Source organism: Sorex araneus, chromosome 2, assembly GCF_027595985.1.
Source record: "Sorex araneus isolate mSorAra2 chromosome 2, mSorAra2.pri, whole genome shotgun sequence".
Classification (NCBI taxonomy): Eukaryota; Metazoa; Chordata; class Mammalia; order Eulipotyphla; family Soricidae; genus Sorex; species Sorex araneus.
The window spans coordinates 196,458,409-196,485,822 of record NC_073303.1 but is presented as its reverse complement, the minus strand read 5'-3'; the positions used below and the strand labels follow the sequence as shown (position 1 = coordinate 196,485,822).

At 40.2% G+C, this 27,414-nt stretch overlaps 1 protein-coding gene across 4 annotated transcripts in view; it reads left to right on the top strand.

The window, feature by feature from the left end:
* Positions 1-27,414, top strand: part of SYNJ1 (synaptojanin 1) — a 101,253-nt gene that overhangs the window by 44,222 nt on the left and 29,617 nt on the right. For all 4 annotated transcript variants that reach the window (XM_055129748.1, XM_055129750.1, XM_055129749.1 and 1 more), the window contains exons 7-18: positions 868-929; positions 2,054-2,150; positions 3,866-4,035; positions 6,356-6,437; positions 9,463-9,615; positions 12,014-12,170; positions 14,231-14,254; positions 17,615-17,806; positions 20,241-20,325; positions 25,310-25,450; positions 25,829-26,021; positions 26,722-26,880. In XM_055129748.1, coding sequence (XP_054985723.1) covers positions 868-929; positions 2,054-2,150; positions 3,866-4,035; positions 6,356-6,437; positions 9,463-9,615; positions 12,014-12,170; positions 14,231-14,254; positions 17,615-17,806; positions 20,241-20,325; positions 25,310-25,450; positions 25,829-26,021; positions 26,722-26,880 — 1,515 coding nt within the window. The remainder of the gene's footprint in view (positions 1-867; positions 930-2,053; positions 2,151-3,865; positions 4,036-6,355; positions 6,438-9,462; positions 9,616-12,013; positions 12,171-14,230; positions 14,255-17,614; positions 17,807-20,240; positions 20,326-25,309; positions 25,451-25,828; positions 26,022-26,721; positions 26,881-27,414) is intronic.

Below are 27,414 nucleotides of genomic sequence, written 5' to 3'. Positions count from 1 at the left end.
TATTTGTTGGCTTTGGGTCACACTTGCTGTGCTCAGGACTCCTGGCTCTGTGCTCACAAATCACTCCTTGTGAACTCTGGGGACCAAATGTGGAGCCAGGAATCAAACTTGAGCCATCTACATATTAGGCAACTGCCTTAATCATTATGCTCTCTGTCTGATTCCTATAAAGATATGCTTTTTAAAAGATGAAATGAGGGGCTGGGGAGATAGTACAGTGCTTAAGGCTCTTGTCTTTAATTCTTTAATTCTGCCAACCTGGCACCCCATATTGTCCTCCAAGCATTGCTTGGAGTGATCCCTGGGTGCAGACCAGACATGAACCCTGAGCACTGCAGGGTGTGGATCCTTCAAAAACATGCCTTAAAAAATGAAATAAGGAAAAACACCCAGGTGTATATATATTTATTTATCTTTGGTTTGGGGCCCATACCTGAGTGTGATCAGGGCTTACTCCTCACTCACAGGTCTTGGGGACACTGTGTAGTACGAAGGATCAGTCCTGGCTCAGATGCATGCAAGGCAAGTGCCTTAACTGCTGTACTATCTTTCCAACCCTAGATTTTTTTTTTTTTAAATAAGAACCATTCCCAGCTTAGGGACACCCCCTGGCCACACCTAGAGTTTTTCTGCAGTTCATGCTATGCTGCAAATGGAACTCAGAGCCACCTACATACAGAGCATTATTAGCTCTACCCCTTGACCTACCTCCTCGCCCCAGCATTTGAATGTAAATAAATTATTTCATTTGCTACTAGGTGATCATACTCCTCTATTCAGCCAATGAATCATTACATGTCATAAACAGGAATTCTTCAGTCAGCAAATTGACTATCAATATAATTAAATGTAGTTCTCTTATCCTAGGTGGGATCTCATCGTGTCCGTATGTCAAGGGGATTTGAAGCCAATGCACCAGCTTTTGATCGGTGAGATCTCATTTGTACATAGTGATCTAAGTTCCAATGTCGGTAAGCAGTGAGGCTAGTTCAATGTATTTACTGATTCAGATCCATTTTTCTTTTTTAACTCTGAGTTAAAAGTCTTTGGACTTCTAATTTAACTAGAAGACAGTGACACCCTGTCACTATCATTGCTGCCCCTAGTGTCAGGGGTAGTGCTGGGTGTGTGGCCCATCTTCTCTTGGCCTTAAAGGTTTCTCTTTGGATGTGCTGTCCAGAAGACAGTCTCAGTCAGATGTAGCTGTTCAGCAGCTGAAATGGGTCTAGTCCCAGTTGAGTAACAACACACATTTGAGGGCCGGAGAGATAGTATAATGGAGATAGTATAATGGACATGCAGCTGACCCTGGTTTAGTCCTCAGCACCCATATGTCCCTGAGCCCTGCATGGAGTGTTTCCCAGAGCACAGAGCCAAGAGTAAACCCTCAGCACAGCCAATTGTGGCCCCATAACAAAGAATTTTTTTAAGACAGCAAGAAAAAGAAATGTGCATTTGATCTCACACAGTGTTAAAAAAAAAGCTAATATTAGCAATTAACTTTATATTGATTACATATTGAAATGATGAAATGATACCTGTATTAGCTGAAATAAATTACATGTACATTAGTTGTATTTGCATACCCTTTCTGAATATATTTCTTACGGAAGATTTAAACGCTTTCTTTGATTCATCTTGTACTTCCTTTGGATGGCTTTGTGCTGTAGCCCCTGAAATATTTAGCAGCTCATCATGTGAGCAATCTCAAGGCTTTAGCTCCTAGGGGGTCCTTTGAGTCATCCTGGGCCGTGTGGGGTGCAGCTGCATGGATGGCTGTGTTCTCTGTGTTGTCCACCACAGCGTCACTGAGCAGTGAGGGAGTGATTACTGCACATCCCACGGAGGTGGGAGCTTTAGCAGTGATGAGTCAGGACGGAAGTGGCATTAACCGAGCTTTCATAAATTCAGAGTTTCAGGACCATGTGAAATGAATTTGCATTCAATTTTGCCAATTCTGTTCATTTAAGTTCTACCACATTGATTCTCTTCTAATAATAGAGGCTTATCTTCTAAAAAAATTTTTTTGACATATACTTCTTTTCTTCAATAGGCATTTTAGAACTCTTAAGAATTTATATGGCAAACAAATAATAGTAAATTTGCTTGGATCTAAGGAAGGTGAACATATGCTAAGTAAAGCTTTCCAGGTAAGCATGATTATTTTCTCTTCTCTTCTGGTTCATGGGTACCTAAAGTGGTACTGTTGGGTGGGTGGGGAGTGGTGATTTGGGGCCGTACCTGGCCTGGTGGTACTCAGAGTTCAGTCCTGGCCCTGTGCTCAGGGATCAGTCCTAGGGTGCTCAGGGCACCATAAGCAATGCGAGTCAAGAACATTAACCTCTGTAATGTCTGTCCAGCCCGTAGAATGGTATTTCAAAAAAGTACAGTACAATAATCACCCTCTTCCTGGAGGTAAATTTCTTTTTGGAAAAAGATGGGTGCTTATTGGAATCATTAACTCTTTGGAGCTCTTAGGAAACAATCTAGGGTAGGGCGCTGAAATTGGGAGTACAGAACCTTTGAAGAAACATGGCAGTGTTTTCAAATCTGCTTTTATTATTTGGTGAAGAAGCAGAAGAATATTCTCCCTCAATCTCAGCTGCCACTGATAGAAAAACACCAGGCAGATTTCTCCTTCATCTGTTCAGTGCCTTGCCTATTTCCTAGAAACCGTAGTGACTGTTTTAATACTGTGAAATGGCAAAGAATGCATTTGAATTTACCTTCCTGTATTGGTGAAAGAAAATGAAAGAATTTAAAATACAAATGAAGAGCACCAAATGTCTTGATTTCCTTTCTTTTGGTGAAGCAAGAAAGGTTTTATTGAAACATTTAGAAAAATGTGTGGGGAAATGGAGATGTACATGTCCAAGCGAGAACACGAACTTCTCCAGAGTGGAAATAGGCAAGCACAAAAACACCGAGATAAGCAAGATAAGTGTCCCAGGGTGAACCTGGGCTTAAAGAGCAAGCACCAAATGTCTGACTTCTGAAGAAAAAAATATTCTTCAAAAAAGCTTGTTGTATCAATAATAAATTAATAAAAATTATGTGATGCCTAAGATTATAAGCTAATTTAAAGTTAAACTATATGATTATAAAACATTTTCTAAAGTTCAGTTAATGATATTCAGAAGAGGTTTAAAAATGAATTTTCCAGAGGGCAGGAATTTGTGGTAAGGCCTTGCCCGAGATCTGAGTTCAGTTTTTGGCATTGCAGAAAAGAAACAATTTAATTTTAAGAATGTTATGATTGGGGCTGGAGCAATAGCACAGTGGATAGGGCATTTGCCTTGCACGCGGCCGACCTGGGTTCAATTCCCAGCATCTCATATGGTCCCCTGAGCAATGCTAGGAGTAACCCCTGTGCATCACCAGGTGGGACCCAAAAAAGAAAAAAAAAAAGAATGTTATGAGTATTGGGGGTGGGGCACAGACCCGGTAGTGCTCAGAGCTTACTGCTGTCTCTGCAATTCAGGGATCAACTCTGGTGGGTTTTGCTGGGAATCAAACTGGGTTGGCTGTAGTGCCTTACCCATTGTGCTGTCACTCTGGCCCCATAAACAGATAATTTTTAAATTTTCCATAAGCCTGGTCTTAGAGAGTAATTTACCTGAACTGAAGAAATATTATAACGTTTAAGTTACCTGCCTTGTATGTGGTGGACCTACGTTCGATCCCCAACACCCCTTAGGGCCCCCCAAGCTGCCAGGAGTGATTCCTGAGCGCAGAGCCAGGAGTAAGCCTCCTGGGTTTCTAGCCCCACAACAGCAGCAACAAAAAATATGTTCTATTTAAACCACTATACACTAAGATCATATTTAGTTAACATTTTGATGAATATTTGCCCTTTTGTTTTCAGAGTCATTTGAAAGCTTCTGAACATGCTGCTGATATCCAGATGGTGAACTTTGACTATCATCAAATGGTGAAAGGAGGAAAGGCAGAAAAATTGCATAGTATTCTTAAACCTCAAGTGCAGAAGTTTCTAGATTATGGATTTTTTTATTACAACGGAAGTGATGTTCAAAGGTTTGATCTTTCTGTTTCTCTTTCTTTAAACTGGAACTTTGCTATACCTTAAAATTTATTCATAGGGCCAGAGAGATTGTACAACAGGTAAGGCAGTTGCCTTGCATGCAGCCAACCTGGGTTCGATCCCAGAACCAAATACGATCACTTGAGCGCTGCCAAGTGTGGCCCCAAAACAAAAGAAAACAAAATCGCTTATTCTTACCACTGAACAGTTGAAAAAAATTGTTTATTATGAGATAAAATATGTTCCTGTTTTATACTTTGTATTAAACTTGTTTTTCTTTCTCTATAAATCAGTAATTGATAACAGTTTAAATTATTGGGCACATACCAGAGACTAGGCAGTATACTTAGTCTTTACATATTTTGTTAGCATTTGTAGGGATGGGTTCTGCTTTTTTCTTTTTTATCACATTTGAGGAATTGGGGCAGATTAAAATTGAGGCAGATGTTATAATCTGTAACACTCTATGAAGTGCTGAGCTATGGAATATAAATAGTATATATATGTTTTTAATTTTTTTATTGAATCACCATGAGACACACAATCATAAAGTTATTCATGATTTGGTTTCAGTCATACAATGTTCTAACACCCATCCCTTCACCAGTGTACATTTACCACCACCAGTGTCCCAGTTTCCCTCCCACCAGCCCCAAATAGTATTTTTTATACGTAATAAGTAAAAGATAAATATGTTCCTCAATAAGATGTCTTACTTTCATAAAACTTTTATTATTTCCCAACCTCAGTGAGAATTTTTAAATACAGAATAGCAGTTAAGGGCATTGGTTGTCTGTGTCTCCATTTTTGATTATGAAATATGAAAGATAAGTATTAAAAGATTTAAGTCCCAAATGTAAGTTGAGGGTGAGGTGCTTGAGATGTAGCTCAGTGGTGGAGTGCTTACCTTGCACGTTGGACATGCTAAGTACAAACCTTGGCACCATGCACGCACAAATAGAGGTCAGCTTTAGTGAATCTGAAAGTTTTAAAAAAATTTTTTTCACTTTGTACAGTCTTTAGTGTCAATGCCATAGAAATTTTATAAGATAGTAATATAAAGGATTTAAGTTAATTTTTTTAAGAATTTATTTTTGGGCTACTATCCAGTGATACTCAGGGCGTACTCCAGGCTCTGTGCTCAGGGATTATTCATGGTGGTGCTTGGGAGACTTATGTGGGGTGCTAGGCCAGCACCCAATATGCTGATAAACCCAGGTCAATTGCATGCAAGGCATGTGTGTTACCCACTGTACTCCCTCTCTCTCTCTTGCTCTCTCTCTTGCTCCCTCTCGCTCTCTCGCTCTTACTCTCTCTTGCTCTCTCTCTAGCCCCATATTTTAGTTTTTAAAAATTAATTCTATAAATATTTTGTTATTTTTTATAGTCCAAGAATAGGTTATAAATCTAAATGTGTATCTAATTTCTCACTGGCCTAATTAAAAATATATAGGTGTGTTGGGGCTGGATAGATAGTACAGAGGGCAAGGCACTTGCCTTGCTTTCAGCTGACCCAGATTTATCTGTGATGTTGGGTGCTGACCCAGCACTGCCAGAATGGTCCCTGAGTGCAGAGCCAGGAGTATACCTGAGCACCACCAAGTGTTACCCCCAAATTATATGCATATGTATATATAAATATATATATATATAAATATATAGTAGGTGGAATTAGTAGATAAATGATTAAAAACTACTTATAAGAGAGCCAGAGAGATAGTCCAGGGGGTTCAGGCACTTGCCTTGCATACAGACAACCCCAGTTCAATTCCTAGCACCACCAGGAGGCCCTGAGCTAAGAGTAAGCTCTGAACACCACCAGATGTGGCCCTAAACATCCCCACCCCAAAGGGCCATAGGGATAGTTTAATTGGTATAGTTCATGCCTTGAGTTTTATTCCTGGTATCCCATGGTCTCCTAACACCACCTCATGTCACCCTGGTGGCCTCCCAACACCAGTAGACCTGAGTAGCACTCTGTCTCTGAAACTCTGTTTCAGTTTGGGCCTGAAAACCAAACCATCTCACCCTTGTTTTTGGGGGTAGCCTTGGGCTCCCCAGGTCCTGTTGGGCATGACTCTGATTTTTTAAGGAACTATTTTATATATATGGCAAGTGTTCAGAGTTGCAGAATCTGGGTGGTAGGTATATACGGTGCCATACTCACTGGCAAACTTCTGCATCTATTATATGTTTGTAAATTGTAATAAACCTGTGGGACTAGAATAGGAGCACTGCACTTGTAATCCCTCTCATTTTTCTCAGTTTGTTCTGTTTCAAGCCAGCTGTTTAACTTTGCTAAATTGGTTACAGATGCCAGAGCGGTACTGTTCGGACAAACTGCTTGGATTGTCTTGATAGAACAAATAGTGTGCAGGCATTCTTTGGCTTAGAGGTAAAACATAAGTTACCTTATGTTTATGTAATGTGTGAGTGTGACTTGTGGTCTTTGCTCTGTCAGCACTTTTGTAATATTTATGTTGCTCATTAGTTACTTTCCACAAAACAAAGTTCTGCTTCCTCAAAAACATTCTCTCTTCTAGTCTTTGGGTGTAGGAGTGGGGGTAAAGAGTACCCTATTTAAGCAGCTATTTCCCACTGTTAAACTTTTAAAATTCCCTTTAAGAAACAACTGTTGATTCTATTCCAATAATTGCTTCTTTTGCTTGTCTTTGGAAGAAAAAAATGCGAGTATGTTTATGTGTGTTTATCTGACCTTTATTCTCTCTCTCTTCTTTTAAAAGTTTCCTTGAAATTAGGGAGGGTCTATTTTCACATACGCAAGGCTATAGGATAATACTTTAAACTGTCTAGAGACCAATGCTATTTATTTATTTATTTATTTATTTATTTATTTATGCTGGGATTTGAACCCAGGTTGGCCGCGTGTAAGGCAAATGCCCTACCCGCTGTGCTATCTCTCCAGCCCCGACCAATGCTATTTAAGTGGCATTTTAAAAAGTTTTTTTCGGGGCTGGAGCAATAGCACAGCAGGTAGGGTGTTTTGCCTTGCATGTGGCCAACCCGGGTTCGATTCCCAGCATCCCATATGGTCCCCTGAGCACCACCAGGAGTAATTCCTAAGTGCAGAGCTAGGAGTAACCCCTGTGCATCGCAGGGTGTGACCCAAAAAGCAAAAATAATAATAATAATAAAATAAAAATAAAAATTTTTTTCATCATTTTTTAGCCATCAAATTTAGTTTAATATAGACTTCTCAACTATCTGACAAACTATGACAATATTGAGATTTCTAGATCCTTCTTTTCTTCTCATACAGCAGAGTCATAAGGCTATGGTAGGTCTCCATTTAGTTCCACAGGAACTTAGCATGGTTCTCAAATACTATTTTTTAAGGAACAACCATGAGGTTTATTTTGTCTGTATAGGTTTTATGGCCATGCCTGTTGGTCTCTCAGTGCTCAATGCAAGACTCCTATAAGCGAAGCATGCAGTCCATAAGCCTATGGAGTTATTTCTCCAGCCCAGACTTCTTTTGATTTTTATTTATTTATTTGTTTGTTTATAAAAAACAGGGACTGGAAAAATAGAACTGGGTTAAGGCAGTTGCTTTTCATGCAGCTGATCTCAGTTCAATCTTTGGTACCTCATGGTCTCCCATGCACTGCCAAATAAATAGATAAATGATTAAAAACTACTTACGAGGGCCAGAGAAACAGTCCAGGGGGTTCAGGAACTTGTCTTGCATACAGCCAACTCCAGTTTAGTTCCCAGCACCATCAGGAGGCCCTGAATACTGAGCTAGTAGTAAGTCCTGAACACCACTTGATGTGGCCCCAAACATCCCTGCCCCAAACATATATCCAGGGCACAGAGCCAGGAGTAGCCCTGAGCACTGCTAGGTGTGGTCCAGCCTTGCTCCCCTCCCCCTGCAAAAAAAAAAAAAAAGCATAAAGAAAATAAATTTTTAAAAAACAGTATGTACTTACTTTTTCTAGTAAATGAAGCTTAAATTTTACCAAAGTATTAGTTACTGTGCAGTTAAAGTTCTTTCTAGCACAAACATAGAACAGTGTCTAAAATTCTCCAGAAATATATTTTTCACGTTTGAATAAAATTTACTATTTTGCCTTTTTTGAAAGCTCATTCAGTTTTATCATAACTTATTTAGAAAATTCAACAAACCAAAAATGAAAGTGGGCATTTAGTCTTTTGGATAGGGTTTAGTCGAAGGACTTGGGTTTGTCTGAAATTCTGTTTTTAAGTTCCTGAATACATTTTTTTAGATTCTAAAAGTGAGCTTATTGATATACTTGAAAAACTATTTTAAAAAGTGTTAATTTTAAGATTGCAATTTAACTACCCTACCGTAGAGAGCCCGGCAAGCTACCGAGAATATCCTGCCCACATGGCAGAGCTTTGCAAACTATTCGTAGCAAATTTGATATGCCAAAAACAGTAACAAGAAGTCTCATAATGGAGATGTTACAGGTGCCCGCTCGTGCAAATTGATGAACAACGGGACAGCAGTGCTACAGTGCAGTGCTGCCATGGAAGTTAGATATGAGAATGTTCCTTGGTATTGGTTTATTAGTTAAAAGGTTTATCACTCTCGGGCCAGAGTGGTAGTAAAGTGGGAGGGCGCCTGCCACATGGCCGACGCTGGTTTGATCCCCCAACATCCCTAATGGCCCCAGCACTGCCAAGCATAATTCCTGCGTTCAGAGACAGGAGGAACCCTTGGCATGTTGATGTGCACCCCACCAACTGTTACCTCCCCCCTCCATACACACACACACAGTTTATTGCTAAAGTAGGTAAAATAATAATAAACAGCAGCTACTATTGCTAAGTAGTGCAGAGATCAGTCTTCACTTCTTCAAAGAGAGAATTCCTCTTCCAGTAACTTCCAGTTACTTCCAGTAACAGAGGAAGTAGAAGAGCCAGGAGTAACCCCTGAGCCATATCAGGGTGTGGCCCCCAGACAAAAAAACCCAAAACAAGCACACACACTGAAACAAAAAGGAAGTCACTGGATAAGTCTTTAGGAGATCAAGTAAACCTAGCCTAGTGTTTTTTCAAAAATATCATTAATGTTTTCTTCAGTTTTTTTTTAATGTTAATTTTTGATTCATCTGTATATATGGATATAACCATACTTATAGGTAAAGCCAATGAAGGAATAAAACCATAAGCCATAGACACTATGACTGGGTTCCAAATAAGCTAAATAGGCTGAATAAGGATTATTTATTCCTTTGACTTGACCATATTTCATGCTAAATTCATTTCCAGTATTGACCCATTATCAGTGATGAAGAAACGGTGAGACCCAAAGACCAAACTTTTGGTTTAGTTATGGTAGTTCTTAAAAGTCCCTCTGTAACTAGTGCTTTAAAAGTCTAGTAGTTATACACTGTAACTAGCGTATACTCACAAAAGTTTCTCTTCTGTTTCAGATGCTAGCTAGACAGTTGGAAGCTCTGGGCTTAGCTGAGAAACCTCAGCTGGTGACTCGCTTTCAAGAAGTTTTTCGGTCCATGTGGTCTGTGAATGGTGATTCGATCAGTAAGATATATGCGGGAACTGGCGCTCTCGAAGGAAAGGCAAAGGTAGGTCTACAGCATAACAGTTGTACAAAAGACCCCTTCTTTTCCCTCTTAATAAAGTGCGCTGGTGGAGGGATGGGTATGACTGAAACCCAAACATAATTAGCTTTGTAATGGGCTATCTCACAATGATTCAATTAAATTTTTAAAATTTTTTTCTAAAAATATGCTTCTTAGTGTTTACTTTTAATCAGTAGGGGTTTTTTTTTTTAAAGATACCTGTTTTAGACTTCTTTTATCATGTTTTTGTGTCCTCTTTAATGTTTCTTTCTGTATCAGATGTGAATAACTGACTGGAAAATAATTATTTCTTTGTTGACATAGTTAGCCATTGAGTGATAATTCACTGTGGCTATATGTAGATTTGCTTATCCTTTTTGTGAATTTTCCTTGCATATATTTTACTTATATTGTTTAATTGACGGTTGCTTTCTGTTAATCGTTGCATTACAAATGGTGTTAGACAAGCCAGTGGACATTTATCACTGTTTTGTAACACCTGTTATGAACTCAGTGCCATTAAGGCTTGCATTTTCTCTCTTTTCCTTATCTTACTTTGAGATGCAAGCTATTGGAGTATGCAAAGGAAGTTTGTGATGTAGACTTGATTATAATTTATGTCTCAACTCTGATTGCCAGTCTCATCTAAGACTACTTTCTGCTCTACTATTTGACCCCTTTGGAAGCACACTTGAGATCTTTTTCATTCTTTTGTATATTTAAATGCTGACTTCTTAAGGTTCCAGGCTTCAGGAGAATTTGTTAACATTTTAATTCTCTCAAGTTCCTCAACATACTCGCAAAACAAAACAAAAACATTTAGCCTCTTCATCATAGTAACTGAAATTCTTTTAAAGAACATTTCTCATCACTTAATCTTTTAATTTCTAAATCTTCTTCCTGTCCTGTTCTTATAAAATGCCATGCTTCAGACTTATTAGCTTAAATTTAATAAGGCTGTAATTCCTTTTTTTGTTTGTCAGGAGTTCTGTTTTTTATCCTCTTAATTCATATAAATAATTTGTTTTGGCATTTACAAAAAGCAGTTCTCAAATGGTTGCTATTTTTGAAAACCTGAAACTGTTAAACTTTCATTATTTTTCTTTAAATTAAGAACATAATTCTTACTATCAAAACCAGATTGTCTACAACTATTGCTTATTATGTTCCACCTTTTGTTTCTGCAATGATTAAGACATTGTATGTCAGAGGATACATATGTTTTCAGTTTCTTATCTCTAACAAGTAGATATGAAATTTTATATATTACATATACTAGTTTGGATTGAACTAAAATCTAACTTCTGAACTGCTCTTTCTTTTCCTTTCTTCTCTGGGTTCCTTTTGGTTAATTGCCTGATAATGTGAATGGTGAGTGCCCTTTTCAAGTCATGTCATTTGTGTGTGTCATTGTATGGAGGAGGAAATAACACTTTAAGCTTCTAAGTCTATTACATAATAAAAGTTAGCAACTGCAGGCTAGTGTTTTATTTCCTAAAGTTTGTTTTTTAAACAATTCATCAGTATCTGTAAGATCAGAAAAAACCTTTATGTTCATTATTATATGCCTATGTGTGTGTTCATTAAAAGTTATAATTGAATCTCTTACTATTAGAATTGGATGTTATTTTTATTACATATTTATATAGATGATAAAATGACCTACAATTGTCAAACTATAATTTATATGTAATAGTTATTTTTGAAATATAGATATATATCTTTTAACACTAGGCCTCCATTTATGCTCTAATTTATTTATTTGGGGTTTTGGACTATGATCAGTGATGTTTAGAGGCTACTCCCAGCTTAGTGCTCAGGGATCGCTTGTGGCTGTGCCTGAGGGACCAGGTGGTACTAGAGATCCAACTTGGGGGCTCCCTGGTACAAAGTATATACTTCAGTCCATTGAAATGTCTCTCCCGTTCAGTTTTAGTTTCAGTTAGTAGAGTTTGGAAGCAATCTCATTTTACTATTCTACTATTAAGCATTTTAGAGTTTTACAAGGAGTCAGCTAAATGCAGCGTGTGTGCTTTTTCTCCCTTGCTTTATCCCCATTGTAAGTTTATAAATTTGATTTAAGAAGTAATTTCCTTGTTTTAAATATGCTTGCTTCCATTTATTTGTGTTAACATAAAACTCTACATTCACTGCTCTAGATATCCCTTATGGACACTGTTGCGGTTTTGAGCATTTCCCATCTCTTATGCAGAGCTGTTGTGACAGTATTGAGCCATTTCAGTCTCATACTTTAATATTTAGAATAGATGCGTTCAGTCCTTTTTACTGCAGAACAATGATATACAACTGGTTAGAGCGTTCAGGATGCTTATTCAGCAAACCCAATGGTATTTTGAATGAAAAAAGTCCCTGCTCCTTTCTCCCCAAACAGGCTGGAAAGTTAAAAGATGGTGCTCGTTCTGTGACTCGAACAATTCAGAATAACTTCTTTGACAGCTCCAAGCAAGAGGCCATTGATGTTTTGCTTCTGGGAAATACTCTAAATAGTGACTTAGCTGACAAAGCTAGAGCACTTTTAACTACTGGAAGTTTGCGTGGTATGCGTTCTTTATATTATTTATATTCCTTCTAAAAGTCCAAGAGGTAAATTTAACACTATACAAATTAATCTTGCATTACATTGATTAAAGTAGTTTTAGAAACAAATTCTGTCCATCTTTTAAAACTTTCTCCTAAAAGCATTCTCCAAAGGAAGTTTCTTTCTTTCAAAAATAGAAGTCCATGCATATTTTCTTTTTAAAAAATATGATTGAAGAGGTAAATGATTTAAGTATTACTAAGTGTAGTAGTAATACAAGGTAGGATAGTTTAAGATAGCCATTGTTTTTAGAAGAGCATTCAGTAGTTAATTATGTAGAAAACAAATGCTTTGTTGGAAGGAACACAAGTAGTTATTTTGCTAATCATTACCCAAAAGTTTATATAACTCTATCTTACCTTTTAATTTCAACCATCTGTATAAATATTAAATCATATTAATCAGTAATTTTAAATGTTGCTTATTGTTTGACACTTAGTACTTAACAAATCTAATAACTTTCTTTAATGACTTTTTATCTTTCACCTTTTTCTTAACAGCAAAAGAGTTAGAGCTCATGTCAGTGAGCATGTATATATACATAGTATACCTTGGGAACACTGCATTTGTCTTAACACTCAATTAGACTTTCTTAATTCTGCTTTTTCCTATTTTAACTTTTCAGCACTGTGGCCTATTTTTTTCTTTCTGCTGTCTCCAAACGAAACCTTTGAATTTCCCCTATTCACATAGGAGAAATTGTTTCCCAGTGAGTCATATACTCTGGGGTAATTACTTGGTCAAAGAGTTTACCGTAGATTCTTTCAGAATTCTACCTGGGGCTGAAGATAATCCCCACTGCTAGTTCCTTGGGGTGCCTATGAGATGTTTGGGGTACTGATGTTGGAAAGACCAAACTGTGATCTTAGCTACAGCTTCCACCTGCAGGCATTCATCCTGCCTCCAGCAGCCGACTCCTGCCTAATTTGCACCTGATCCCTCCTTCCACCTGTGCCCCCTTCGCTGTGGAGATAGCAGTAAGCAGACCTGGGAAGCAAGCACTTGCTGAGGAAGGAAAGAAGCCAGGGACTTCAGAACCTGACCAAACATGACTTGTTTTGCCTTCCTTGAAATATTTTACTACATGTAAAAAGAGTCCTTGTGGTCAGTTTTGCTATAACACTTATTCTGAGAAAGGGGTCTCCTTCAACAGGATGCTCTGATCGGGAACATCGAGAATGCTAGTTCTGTGTTAATTTATACTTTATTCCACTAGCAATAGCACTTGGTAAGAGCAGAAAACTGTCCCATACAGAAGAGAGGTGCGTAAAAATAGAGGCAGCACACATACAAATCCGCACCCTCTCCAGATATCTCCCTGCCTTCGTTCACCAGGTGCACGAGGAGCCCCCTGCATTCACACTTCACCATTCTCTCCGATGTCGGAGAACTATTCTCCCATCACTCACAATTACATGCTGGGTCCCTCGTGATACCCATTTTGCCAAGCAAACGTAAGCTCCTTTTCCAAGATGAACTGTCGTATTAAAGGAGTTTCAGTTCTTTCTTGCCCGCCTCCCCCGTGTGAGACCATGCTACTGTTTGCAGGCTCCTCTCTCTTCTGGAGTGCCCCTAGAGGAGATCCCAGAGCCCTAATCCCATTGTCCCTGTGACGCAGGGAGTTTGTACTGTTTTACATTAGCATGGTGATTTGGGGTGCGGAAACTCCCACGCAATGATCAGTAGGCCTGGCGACCACCCCCAGTGGCTGAAGGCCGACCAGCCAGACCACTGAATGCTAGGCCCATGCGGCACTTGGGGATTGTCAGGGTAGATTCCGGAGGGACATCTAGTAGTTCCTGTCCGGTTTTTTAGATACAGAGGGTTTGTGCCAACCAAGCTTATCACTCATGGTTTGTCTTTGGGGCCTTTTAGCCACCAAGCAAAGTAAAGTGGTCACATAGACTTTAAACAAAAAAAGGAAGACGGTCTTAGAATGTTCTGTCATGATACTACATTTGAACTCTTAACTTGCTGCTTGACTAATGATTCTTTGTTTTCTTCTTGCTGCATCCCTAGTTTCTGAACAGACATTACAGTCAGGTACAGTATAGAAAATCAAATTAATAATAAAAGCATCTTTTTATTTATTTTTTCCAAAGCCGATATTATAAATAAAGTCACAGAAATGAAATTTCTTAATTTGCCTTTGTTTTGATACCTTGTTTTATTCTCAGAAAAACAAATAACACTTAAATTTGAGAAAACAAAGTACTTCATTTCGAAGGAAATAAGTAGTACTCCTTGTCTTCTTGTCACATGTGCTTTATTTCATTTACTTTATCTTATTTATTTATTGGTTTGGGGCCATACCCGGTGCTCAGGACCTATTCCTGGCTAGTGTTCAGGGGTCCATATGTGCATTGAACCAGGGTGGGCCACATGCAAGGCAGGCGCTTTCACCTCCGTATTATCTCTCTGGCCCGTTACTTTTAATTAAACATAACTTGTCTAGTTTTAATTTCACTTTCATGTATTATTGAGCAAATTAGATTTTATCCTTAGGCCAACGGAAAACAAAGCCGGATATGCCTGTCTGGGAGTAATTTCCGAGTGTTGTCTGGGATGTTTATGAGGACCCAGCAGTGCTTCTCACACACGATACTGGAGAGGGAGTGACTCATCTTCTCATGCAGTAGATCAAATGTTTATGTGACTGTAAAACCTACTCTAAAATCTTTTCAAGATCATTAAGATTGGTAACAGTTAAAAGTTCAATGTGTAAAACCTAACTCATCATTTTTTTTCACCTTTTCTGTTCATGGGAATCATATACCTTCATTCCCATACATTCATATCTCATCATGATATATGATCTAGTTTCAAAACAGGAATCTGTGGTAAAAGAAACAAAAACTTTCCCCAGACTATCGTTTTTCCCTAGAAAAAGGAACAAAAATTTTCCCCAGAAAAAGGAAAATTTCCTCATCCCTTCACTTAACATTGTTTTGTTTAATAATAGTTGTGAATTACTTTGTTTAATAATAGTTGTGAATTACTAGTATAGTTGTGGAGATACTCTTGGTTGTGTTTTTGAGAAGGATGGAGGATGAGAATATTTGGATCTGTTTTTGAGTTAACAAAACCAGTTTTCTGAAGCGGCTGACCTGGGTTCAACTCCATTGTCCCTCTCAGAGAGCCCAGCAAGCTACCAGGAGTATCCCGCCCGCACGGCAGATCCTGGCAAGCTACCTGTGGTGTATTCAATATGCCAGAAACAGTAACAACTAGTCTCAGAATAGAGACCTAACTAGTGTCCGCTCAAACAGATCAATGAACAACAGGGACAACAGTGCTACAGTGCAGTATTTAAAATATTGGGTATCTGTTGAAAATAGAACCCACCCACCCCCCATGGGTTGGAGCTGGAGCAAGTCCAGCAGGTAGGGCGTTTACCTTGTATTCGGACTACCCAGACTCAATCCCTTGTATCCCATATGGTTCCCTGAGAATCGCCAGGAGTAATTTCCTAAGTACAAAACCAGGAATAATACCTGAGCATCTTGCTGGGTGTAACCCAAAAAGCAAAAAAAAAAAAAAAAAAAAAGATAGAATCCCCTCCTTATTTTTATTTGCCAACTCAACTTGAAAATAAACTAAGAATTCCTCTTAACTTTTAGTTTCATTGGAAAAAAAGATATTGTTAGTTCATACTACATGGCAAATGTATTTGTTACACATTCTTCTGCCCTGCTGACTATTCTAAGCTTTTTAATCATTATAGAAGTTGTGTTTGATGGTGTGGCAGTGCCCATAGTTGCAAGAATGAAGAATAACAGCAAAGGAGAATAATTCTTTGTCTAAAAAGAGCCAGGTTTGAATACAAATAACACAACAACAACAGGCCAGAGCAAATCACCTGCTTTCATTTCACCAGAAGTTTTTCTGTAGGAGGGAATCAAAAATCAAGAGAGCCAGAAGCTGCCCACTTTCCCCAGAAACCGTAGGCCTGTGCTTGATGTCTGAGTCACAGCTGTTTCAGGGGAGTCATGGGCAAAGCGCCTTCCATACTGTGTTACTAAGATGCTATCTGCCCCATTCTCAGTTTTTACAAATCTTAGTATCACAAAATAATAGCAATAAAGACTGTACAGTGGAAAAGTGAAAATCGTTTTGAATTTTTTCCCTTGGGCCAGTAATTTTTTTTTTCCTTTGTACCTTTAACTTCCTGTTTCTCATGCCTTTTTTTTTTCTATACCCTGCCAAGTAAGTGCATTATCTGTTTTTACATTGATATTCTTGACTTTTAAGTGCTGAAGTTAACTAACCAAGATAAAGTATGGTTTAGCTGGAAGGAAGAGAATTGGTTTAAATAAATAAATAAATAAATAAACCAGCATATACACACATTCACACAGACTGAAGAAAGTGACGAAGGTTCAGAATCATGGCGCAGCCATTCACTGAACAGATCTAGAGCACTGTTTACCATTCACTGAACAGATCTAGAGTACTGTGTACCAGATTACTCTTCTCATCACCAGAGAATCTGTAATGAACAGTGCTGCCTGCTCCGAGCTTCTGTTCTTGGGAGAGGTGACAGATAGTTGCAGCAGAAATAAGCATATAACTGGTACATGGTGATACAATCTAGAGTGCAAGATAAAACAAGGAGAAGAAATGAATGGTGAGGGGCAGAAAGAAATCTCAGAGAAGGTGTTCAGAAAGGGAAAGTGAAGATCTGAAGGTAAGGAAAGAGGGCTGCTTTCAATTGGAACCCCCTGTGCAAAGGCTCTGTGATGGGTACACACCTGGCATAGGTTTGGAAGAGCCGGGAAGTGAACAGGGAGGGCTGGCAGATGAGGACAGAAAGATACGGCAGAAAGTTTAGGGCCTGGAAGATTTCACTGTGAAATGTCCAGTGTCTCCCATGAGGTCATTCTTCAACATCTCATTATCATCTGCAATTTCTGTGTTTGTCAGAAAAGTCATTTTCAGTATACCAGCTGCCCAGAGCTAGATAGAATCTTGTCTGGAAATGCTCTTCAAGGTTCCTATTTGAAGAAAAAGAAAGTTTATCTTTTACCCGCCTCCAATAGAAGTTATACGGACATCAATTGCTATTCTTCTTGAAAATGTGTAGTTCCTAATTTCACTTGTACTGTTTCATTGAAACAGCTGTTCTGCATGTTTTATGTTGCTGCAATCATTTTATATAAGCTTTTTTTTTTCCAAACTGACTTCTGTGCACTGTTTTTTTCTTCTTGTGTAGTTGGTTAATTGCATTTTGCTGGACTTTGTCCAAGTTTGAGGCTGCTCTGCTCCCTGTTTGTACCTGTGCATGCCTCTTACGCCTGCTCTGATGGTAACTGTACTCCCCAGACATCGTTTCTCAGTTATGAAAGACAGTACTTATAAGTGATGTCATGCTTTAAAAAATGTTCTGTTTTGGTTTTTGATTAGCGTCGTCTAAAGTCCTAAAGAGCATGTGTGAGAATTTCTACAAGTATTCGAAGCCCAAGAAAATCCGTGTGTGTGTTGGCACCTGGAACGTGAATGGCGGGAAGCAGTTTCGCAGCATAGCTTTTAAGAACCAAACGCTCACTGACTGGCTTCTGGACGCACCCAAGTTGGCTGGCATCCAGGAATTTCAAGGTTGCCCTTTGTGTGTGGGGCGGGTGGTGCCAGGGTGAAGTGGGTGGTGATGGCACTGGGTGGTGGTACACATCTGACAAAGTTCCAGGGTTACTCTTACTCCTGGCAGTGCTTGGGAAATTATATGGGGATTGAACCCGGGTCAGTCGCATCCTCCCCACTGTACTTTCACTGCACGCTGGAACAAATTGATGAGCAACAGGAAGATTTATTGATCTAGAAAACTATGTCTAGTGTTTTACTTGTGTGTGTTTATATTATATATATTATATTGTATACATTAAACCTAGAATTTATAAAGTTGAAGGCTAGCATTTTTGTAAGTAATAGCAATTCAGTTTAATTCTTAGTTATGTTTTATTTGGAGTTTTGTTTTATTTTGTTGATTTTTTTAGTTTTGATTTGTGGGCCATTCTTTGTTGTGCCCAGGGCTTACTCCTTCTCTGATCACTCAGGGCAGTACTCAGGGGACTTATATGGAGTTCCAGAGCTCAATCCTATGCCAGCCTTATGCAGGATTTACCCATTGTACTCTCTCTATTCCCAAGTCTTAGGGTTTTTTGTCTTTTTTTTATTTCTAGGTCTTTATTTTCTACTTCATAAAACAGTGCTACAATAAAAAGGTTTTTTTTTTCCTGAGGCATTTGAATCTCGGAAATAGAATATTTTAAATAGATATAAATAAATATATTTATCCTTAAACAGATATCCTGTAAGGCAAGCTATAAATAAGAAAAATAAGTTCTAAGTTAATATGTTGAAAAAGTCAGGTATACAGGTTTTGTGACTGAATATCCAGACTCTCAGGGAGTCGGGGATGGGCTCCCTCCCTCATTCTTCCAGAAGCCTTGGTAGTCATGCCTGTGGACTGCCTCTGGCGTCCAATAAGCTTATTAACTGGCCATGATCCAGAGACTCATAAATTAATCTTGAAAGAGATCAACAAGTAGCAGAGACACTTCTGGACCCCATGCCAGAATGAGTTGTCCAGCCACCCAAAGTCACCATCCAGTTAAAATTTAACTGCAGCTGTATCAGCCCATTCAAATATTTTGAATTCCTGGAGCGCATGGCTGTAAATGTGGCCACTCGACATCTCAAACTCTTCATCACTGATAAACCATGAGTAGCACACTACATTGGATGGCATGTAAGGTAGAAGGCAACCAATCTCGATTAACAGAATATAAGCATACAAGACTTACCCTGTAACAACACGTTAGTAATCTCCTATACAATGTCTTAATGGCTCCATGGTGAGATGCAATAATCTTCACACACTTTCTTTTAAGGAAACATTTTTTGATCATTTTTAGTGAATTATTTATAATCGATGATTAATGGGATTATTTATAACAGACTATATAAATAAATTATTCAGAGCCTACTATAGAGGCAGACTTGTGGGGTGATTGGAAAAATTGGAAATAATGGTGACAGAAAGATGCAATGGTGGTGGGATTGGTGTTAGAATATTGAATGTAACAAATTATCATGAACAACTTTATAAAAAGGTAAATTTTAAAAATTAGAAAAAGAAAAATGAGTTGTCATTTTTAGTTATTTTTGTGCATTCACATCTTAAATCATAGTTTCTGACAGATATTTATAAAAATGTCCTTTTGGAGGCCAGGGAGACAATTTAAGTGGTAAGCACATGTCTAGCATGTGAAAGATCTTGAGTTTGATCTCTAGCACTTAATGATGCCTGTCAAATGCAACCCCCTTTTTTTTCACCGCTTTTTGAGTCACACCCAGTGATGCTCAGGGGTTACTCCTGGCTCTGCACCCAGGAATTACTCCTGGTGGTGCTTGGGGGACCATATGGGATGCTGGGGATTGAACCCAGGTGGGCCACATGCAAGGCAAACGCCCTACCCGTTGTACTCTCTCTCCAGCCTGCAACCCCTATTTTTTAAAAAGTTGTTTCTTTATAGTGAACCTCACTTGAAATGGTATTTGAACTAGTAATAATTCTTCTATAATAATAATAAACTGATAGCTAAGACTCCAGTTCTGAATATTTTTCTTTTTTTTTTTTTTTTTTTTTTTTTGCTTTTTGGGTCACACCCGGTGATTCACAGGGGTCCCTCCTGGCTCTGTACTGAGGAATCACCCCTAGCAGTGCTCAGGGGACCATATGGGATGCTGGGAATCGAACCTGGGTTGGCCGAGTGCAAGGCAAACACCCTACCTGCTGTGCTATCTCTCCAGCCCCTGAATATTTTTCATTTGTTGGTTCAGTCTCTAATTTTAATTTAATTTTGTTCCCCTCATGCATTTTTGCTTTTAATTTGAATTTGGTAAACTAAAAACACAAAAAACATTCTATGTATATGTGTGAAATTTGGAATTGATCTTTGTTTTGTTGGGGTAGGGAGTTCCTATGTAACTGAGGCCATGTTTTAAGTTTTTCTTGGATGCTTAATTGCAGACAAACGAAGTAAGCCAACGGATATATTTGCAATTGGCTTTGAAGAAATGGTAGAACTGAATGCTGGAAACATTGTGAATGCAAGGTAAGCTAGTGTGGTAACTCTGGAAAATGTTCTTGTCATCAGTGATACAGAGGGCAGGTAGTTCCAAGAAGAAACTAAGATAATATTTTTAAAGGTGCTTTTTTGGGGGGTGGGCTTTTGGGTATGCTCAGGGGTTACTCCTAGCTCTGCACTCAGGAATCACTCCTGACAGTGCTCGGGGAACCATATGGGATGCTGGAGATCAAACCTGGATCGCCCTTGTTCAAGGCAAACACCTGACAAGCTGTGCTATGGCTCCAACCCCTTAAATGTGCTTCTTAAATGCAAAATAGCACTTCTTTTCTGGTGGGGAGGGGTTGGGGCCAACCTCCCAATGTTTGGGGGCCTATTCCTGGCTTGTGCTCAGAGGTGACGCCTGGCAGTACTTGGGGCACCTTTTGGTGCTGGGGCTTGAAGCAGAGATCTACTGCATGTGAGCCAAGTGCTTAGCCCTTCCCTGTACTATCAACCCCCAGAATAATAGTTCTTAAAGTTGTTGGTTTCAGAATTTTTATACATATGTATCATAGCTCTTCATGACTATCACAGTAAAAAATTTAAAATGAAGTTTAATTTTTTAACTTAAAAATAGTAATAAACCTACTATAGACTAAAAAACAGTGCATATTTTCTCTAGTAAGTTAATTCTTCCCAGGCCAGAGTGATACTACAGTGGGTAGGGTACTGGCCTTGCTTGTAGCCGACCCCGATTCAATCCCTGGCATCCCATGTGGTTCCCCAAGTCCTACCAGGAGTGATCTCTGAGTGCAAAACTAGAAGTAAGCTCTCAACACCACCAGGTGTTGCCCTCAGACAAACAAACAACAACAATAACAACAGCAACAAAAAACAAAAAAAAAAAAGAAGAAAAGTAACTCTCCCAAACAAAAATTTACTGAGAAGGATGGCATTGTGGATTGTATTTTTTATGGTTTTGCTAATCTCTCTTTAATATCTATCTGGCTTAAGACAGCTGGATTTTCACATCTATTTAAGTGTTAGCCATTGCCATATGTTGTTTTGATTGAATTATATGAAGAAAATAACAAAAGTATAATTGAAAATGAAAATAGTTTCTTCTCTGATACTTTGCCAAAGCATAGCTCTAGCAGTGAACATTTTGTGCATATTAAAATTCATTGATCTGTCTGTCTGTCTCTCTCTCTCTTATTTCCGGTTTTTGGGCCACACCTGGCAATGCTCAGGGGTTACTCCTGGCTCTGCACTCAGGAATTACTCCTGGTGGTGCATGGGGGACCAAATGGGTTGATGGGGATCTAACCTGGGTTGGCTACGTGCAAGACAAACACCCTTCCTGCTGTACTATTGCTCTGGTCTTCAGTGTTCTGTCTCTTACCTTATATGATTTTAAACATCATAATTGTTTATTTGGAAAATAACAATTTTTTGAATTAGGTAGGTCTTCCAAAGTTTGACACATTTTATTGTATGATATCAAAGCTTCATGTTAAGTAATATCACTTGATCTTACCAGAAAATCTTTCAAGTATTTGGAGGGGGGGGAGCAGGAACCACATCTGGCAGTGCTCAGAGCTCACTTCTGGCTCTGCACTCATGGTCACTCCAGGATGAATTTGGGGTTGGGGTGGGGGTGCAAATGGGATGCTGGGGATCAAACCCAGATCAGCCGCATACAAGGCAATACAAGACATCCAAGTAGCCTTGTGCCTGCTATCCTATTTCTCTGGGCTCTCAAGTATGTATTTGAGAACCTATTGTGGATCTAAAATTCTCATTTTTGCTTATAAAATACTTTGCCAGATAACCAAGTCTGAATAATAAGATCCTGTCTGTCATTAGTTTAGGTAAAAAGTGTGTTCCCTAAAGGAACAGTCTTAGAATACCTGTCTTGGCTGCAGCAGTCCACAGGCAGAAGTGTGTGTGTGTGTGTGTGTGTGTGTGTGTGTGTGTGTGTGTGTGTGTGTGTGTGTGTGTGTGTGTGTGTGTGTGTGTGTGTGTGTGTATGTTTCCCATCAGCGTGCAGGGTATTTAAAAGATGTGACTCCAGGGCTGGGTTTTGATAAAATGAGTAACGTTTCTGCTTTGGCAAGGATCTTCTTGGGTAAAATGGCATTGTGTAACCGAGAGTGCTTTGTGGTAGAGACCAGAACGAACACTCTCTGTTAAAGCTGGCAGCCTGGATTAAGAGGCCTCGGCATGTTTACACATTGTTGTTTTTGAAGCGTTGCACAAATGTGAGTCAGCACAGTGAAAGGCAGAGAGTGTCTCAGTGTCTTCCAGAGAGTTTTCACCTTGTGATTTGGGGGGAGGCCCAGGGATATTTGCAGAGCACACTTTTAAAGCTATTGCTCCCAAGTTGTACTACGAATACAGATTATTTGAGTGGGATTTAAAAGTTCCAGTGCTAGGGCCGGAGCGATAGCACAGCGGGTAGGGCGTTTGCCTTGCATTCGGCCGACCCGGTTTCGATCCCCGGCATCCCATATGGTCCCCCAAGCACTGCCAGGAGTAATTCCTGAGTGCAAAGCCAGGAGTAACCCCTGAGCATCACTGGGTGTGACCCAAAAAGCAAAAAAAAAAATAACAGTTCCAGTGCTTACTTTTAAGCATGCTTGCTCTTGGATGGAACAGTTTTGAACACTTTGCACATAGGAGCCCATGTTTCAGCCCCAGTACTCCTTTTTTTTTTAATTGAATCACCATGAGATAGTTACAAAGCTTTCATGATCCAATTTCAGTCATATGATGTCCCAACACCCATCCCTCACCAGTGTACATTTCCACCACCAATATCCCCCATATCCCTCCCCACAACTCCCCCAACCTTCCTCTATGGCAAGCTCTCCTCTCTCTCTCTCTCTCTCTCTCTCTCTCTCTCTCTCTCTCTCTCTCCCCTTCTCCCCTCTCTCTCTTTCTCTCTCTCTTTCATCTCTTTCATTCTCTCTCTCTTGCTCTCGCTCTCGCTCTTTCACTCTTCCCCCCCCCTCTTTGGCCATTATAGTTTGCAATACAGATACTGAGAGGCCATCATGTTTGGTCCTTCACCCACTTTCAGCACACATCTCCCATCTAGAGTGATCCCTCCAACCATCATTGTCATAATGTTCCCTTCTCTATCCCGACTGCCTTCTCCCCCAGTGTTCAGCTATTGTGTTGAACTCTAAAAGGTTCTCATGTCGGAAACCTGGGTTTCAGCTCTGATGCAATTTGGTCCCCCAAACACAGAGTTGGAAGTAGCACCTGAGAATCACCTGGTGTGGCCCACAAACCAAAAAAGAAAAAAGAGTTTCAAAAGGAGTATGCTGCATACTATTTTATAACCATCAGACAAATGCTTTTTTTTTTCAGAAGTGAATAAAATTCACACTTGCAAATAGAAAAGAAACCCAGATTCATTTTGCTCTTTCCTGAAAACTTATGTTCAAGTCTTCAAATGGAACATATTTGTAGACCACTGGGTATTAGACATATTTTGAATTGTCTATGTAGATTTAATTAAATTACTCTTTAATAACCCGGCAAGCTACCAAGAGTATCCTGCCCGCATGGCAGAGCCTGGCAAACTCCCCGTGGTGTATTCCATATGCCAAAAACAGTGCGTGATGGGTCTCATTCCCCTGACCCTGAAAGAGCTCCAACGCAGCACTGTTGGGAAGGACGAGTAAAGAGAGGCAGCTGAAATCTCAGGGCTAGGACAAATAGAGACACTACTGATGCCCGTTCAAGCAAATCGATGAACAACAGGATGACAGTGATACAGTGATACTCTTTAAATGACTATATAGTCACTTAGCCCCTCTCTCAAGAGCGCATTCTCTTGCACGCCAGATATACATCAGTGAAATGCCCTTCTGTTCTAGCAGGAGAGGAGACAGATAAGAAGCAGTAACAGTTCACCAAAGGCAGTGATGACAGAAGCCATATCTGGCAGTGCTCAGGACCTGTGTTTGGCTCTGTGCTCAGAAGTGATCCCTGACAGTGCACAGGGGACCATATGCAGTGCCAGGCATTGAACCCGTGTCACTACGGAAGGAGCTGTGTGCAAGGTGAATGATTGCTCCTGTACTAGCTCGCCATCCCTGGGATGTTTCATCATCAAGAAACCTGGATTTTTGTTGGTTTGGTTTGGGGACCACACCTACATGGTTGGGGTTGCTCCTGGCTTAGTGCTTAGGACCCCCCTGAACACTCTCTGACCGTGAACTGCCCCAGGCTGAATCTAATCCTTGGAACATCACAAAGATAATGAGCATGGCCTGGAGAGATAGTACAGCAGATAGGAGGCTTACCTTGCATTCAGCTGACCCAGATTTGATCCCCAGCATCCCGTATGGTACCATGAGCCCAGCCAGAAGTGACCCCTGAGTGGAGTTAGAAGTAACTCCTGAGCATCATAGGTGTGACCATAAAACATTAAAGAACAAAACAAAGCAGGAAAGAAAGAAGAAAGAGAGGAGAGACAGACAGACAGACAGACTGAGACAGAGAGAGACAGACAGGCAGGCAGGCAGGCAGAGAAGCAAAATGTTGGTAACTGGGGCCAGAATGATAGTACAGTGGGTAGGGTGTTTGCCTTGCATGCGGCCGACCTGGGTTTGATCCCTGGCATCTCATATGGTTCCCCCGAGCACTGCCAGGAGTGATTCCTGAGTGCAGAGCCAGGAGTAACCCCTGAGAATTGCCAGGTGTGACCCAAAAAAAGAAAATATATGTTGGTAACCATTGAAGCTGGGTATAAGGTCCAGGTTATTTATGTGGTGAATGCTCATTTAATACATGGTCTTAGAATTTCATAGTAAAGGAGTAATCGATTTTAAAATGTGATGCTTTTTGAATTTTTGAGAGTTTTTTTTATTTTAAAGAATAGCCCACATAAAGACTTAATCACCACCAGATAGTCTTGGTGAATATGGGTACCTAAGGTCACCACTGGCAGTGTCTTAGAAAACTGCCTTTGCTTCTGTCCTCTCAAGAGAGTTCCTTCCTGATGTTTTCTTGGTAGCACCACAAATCAGAAGCTCTGGGCTGTGGAACTTCAGAAGACCATCTCCAGGGACAACAAGTATGTGCTGCTGGCATCCGAGCAGTTGGTAGGCGTCTGCCTGTTCGTTTTTATCAGGCCCCAGCATGCTCCGTTCATCAGGTCAGTACGCAGCACCCGCCCACGGCCACACCCTGCCGTCAGGCTTAGAGATCGTTGAGAGAACATCTGTTGCTTCCGAAAGAAATTTGCTCGTGATTCTTCCATTAAAATGTCTTTGATGAAAGAGTCACTAACTTGTACTAGAGTGTTTCACACGCTGACTCCTCAGAACATAGGTAGTTAAAACAATGTCCTCTGTAGTCCCAATTTCTCTGCTTTTGGTTGGCAGTGACATTGGCTTATAACATTGCATGTTTCTAGTGCCACCTGTTTCCATGTCGCTATAGAGAATGTATTCAGATCCTCAAGAATAACTAGCTCGTCTGCACAAGGAAACTTGGATCTTTCAGAGCTCTGATTTCACATTCTATTTTCAAGGGATGTTGCAGTCGATACCGTGAAGACTGGGATGGGCGGCGCCACTGGAAATAAGGGAGCAGTGGCAATCCGCATGCTGTTCCATACCACGAGCCTGTGCTTTGTCTGTAGCCACTTTGCCGCGGGCCAGTCACAGGTCAAAGAAAGAAATGAAGACTTTGTTGAAATAGCACGCAAGCTGAGTTTTCCCATGGTAAGCACTCGTTGCTTGTCAGGAGAGCAGAAGTTCTAAACATTCTTCTTTGGGGGAGACTACACCTGGCTGTGCTCAGGATTTACTCCTGGCTGTATACTCTGGGATCACTGCTGGTGGGCTTGGGGGACCATGTGGGGTGCTGGGGATCGAACCCAGGTCAGCCATGTGCAAGGCAAGCACCCTGCCTCCTGTAATACTTCTCTGGTCCCTGAACCTTATTTTCCTGTACTCCCAAAGTCTCTGTCAGTATTTGTGAAACTTTAGGAACATTCCAGTGTTCGCCTGTGAATATTGGTTGTCTTTTCACTCCTGGATTATATAAACCGGGTACAGTGGGTAAGCAAGCATGTCTGAGGCCGTAGTATGGTGTTGTGATGCTGGTGGTGGTGGTGATCTGGGTATCAAACCCAGGGCCTTAAGCCCCTCAGGCTTGTGTTCTACTACAGAGTCACATCCTTAGGCCCATACATTTTGGGTTGTTTGGGGTCACACTTGGTGTTGCTCAGGGCCTACTCCTGGCTCATTGCTCAGGTTCATTCTGGCAGTGCTGGGGGCCCCCTGGTGCTGGGGATCCAGCCTGGGACTCCTGCATACAGAGCTGTCGCTTGAGCTGTCTTCCAACCCCCTGTACATGTTTTGATGTTTTTTTTTTTTTAATTTGTAGTTTTGAAATTCAAATGCCATCTCTTGCTTGCAGGGAAGGATGCTGTTTTCTCATGACTATGTATTTTGGTGCGGTGATTTCAACTATCGAATCGATCTTCCAAATGAAGAAGTTAAAGAGCTCATAAGACAGCAAAATTGGGATTCTCTTATTGCAGGAGATCAACTTATCAATCAGAAAAATTCTGGACAGGTATGTACATATTTAAGATGATACTTGCTCTGAGAAAGGGCTCTTTTGTTATGATACACACTTTTTTTTAATCACCATGAGATACAGTTGCAAAGTTTTCATGATTGAGTTTCAGTAATAAAATGATCAAACATTCATCCCTCCACCAGTGTACATTTTCCACCACCAGTGTCCCCAGTATCCTTCCTGCCACCCTCACCTGACCCCACCCCCTGCCTCTATGGCAGATAATTTCCTTCTTACTCTTTCTACTTTTGGGCATTATGGTTTGCAATATAGATACTGTGCAGCCATCATATTTGTTCCTTCATCTACTTTAAGCACACATCTCTCATCCTGAATGATCTCTCCAACCATCATTGATTTAGTGTTCCTTTCCCTATCCCAGCCGCCTTCTCCCCTAGCTCATGAGGAAGGCTTCCAATCATAGAGTGATCTTTCTGGCGCTTGTCTCTACTGCCTTTGGGTGTTAGTCTCATGTTATTTTATATTCCATAAATGAGTACAGTCATTCTATGTCTGTCCCTCTCTGAC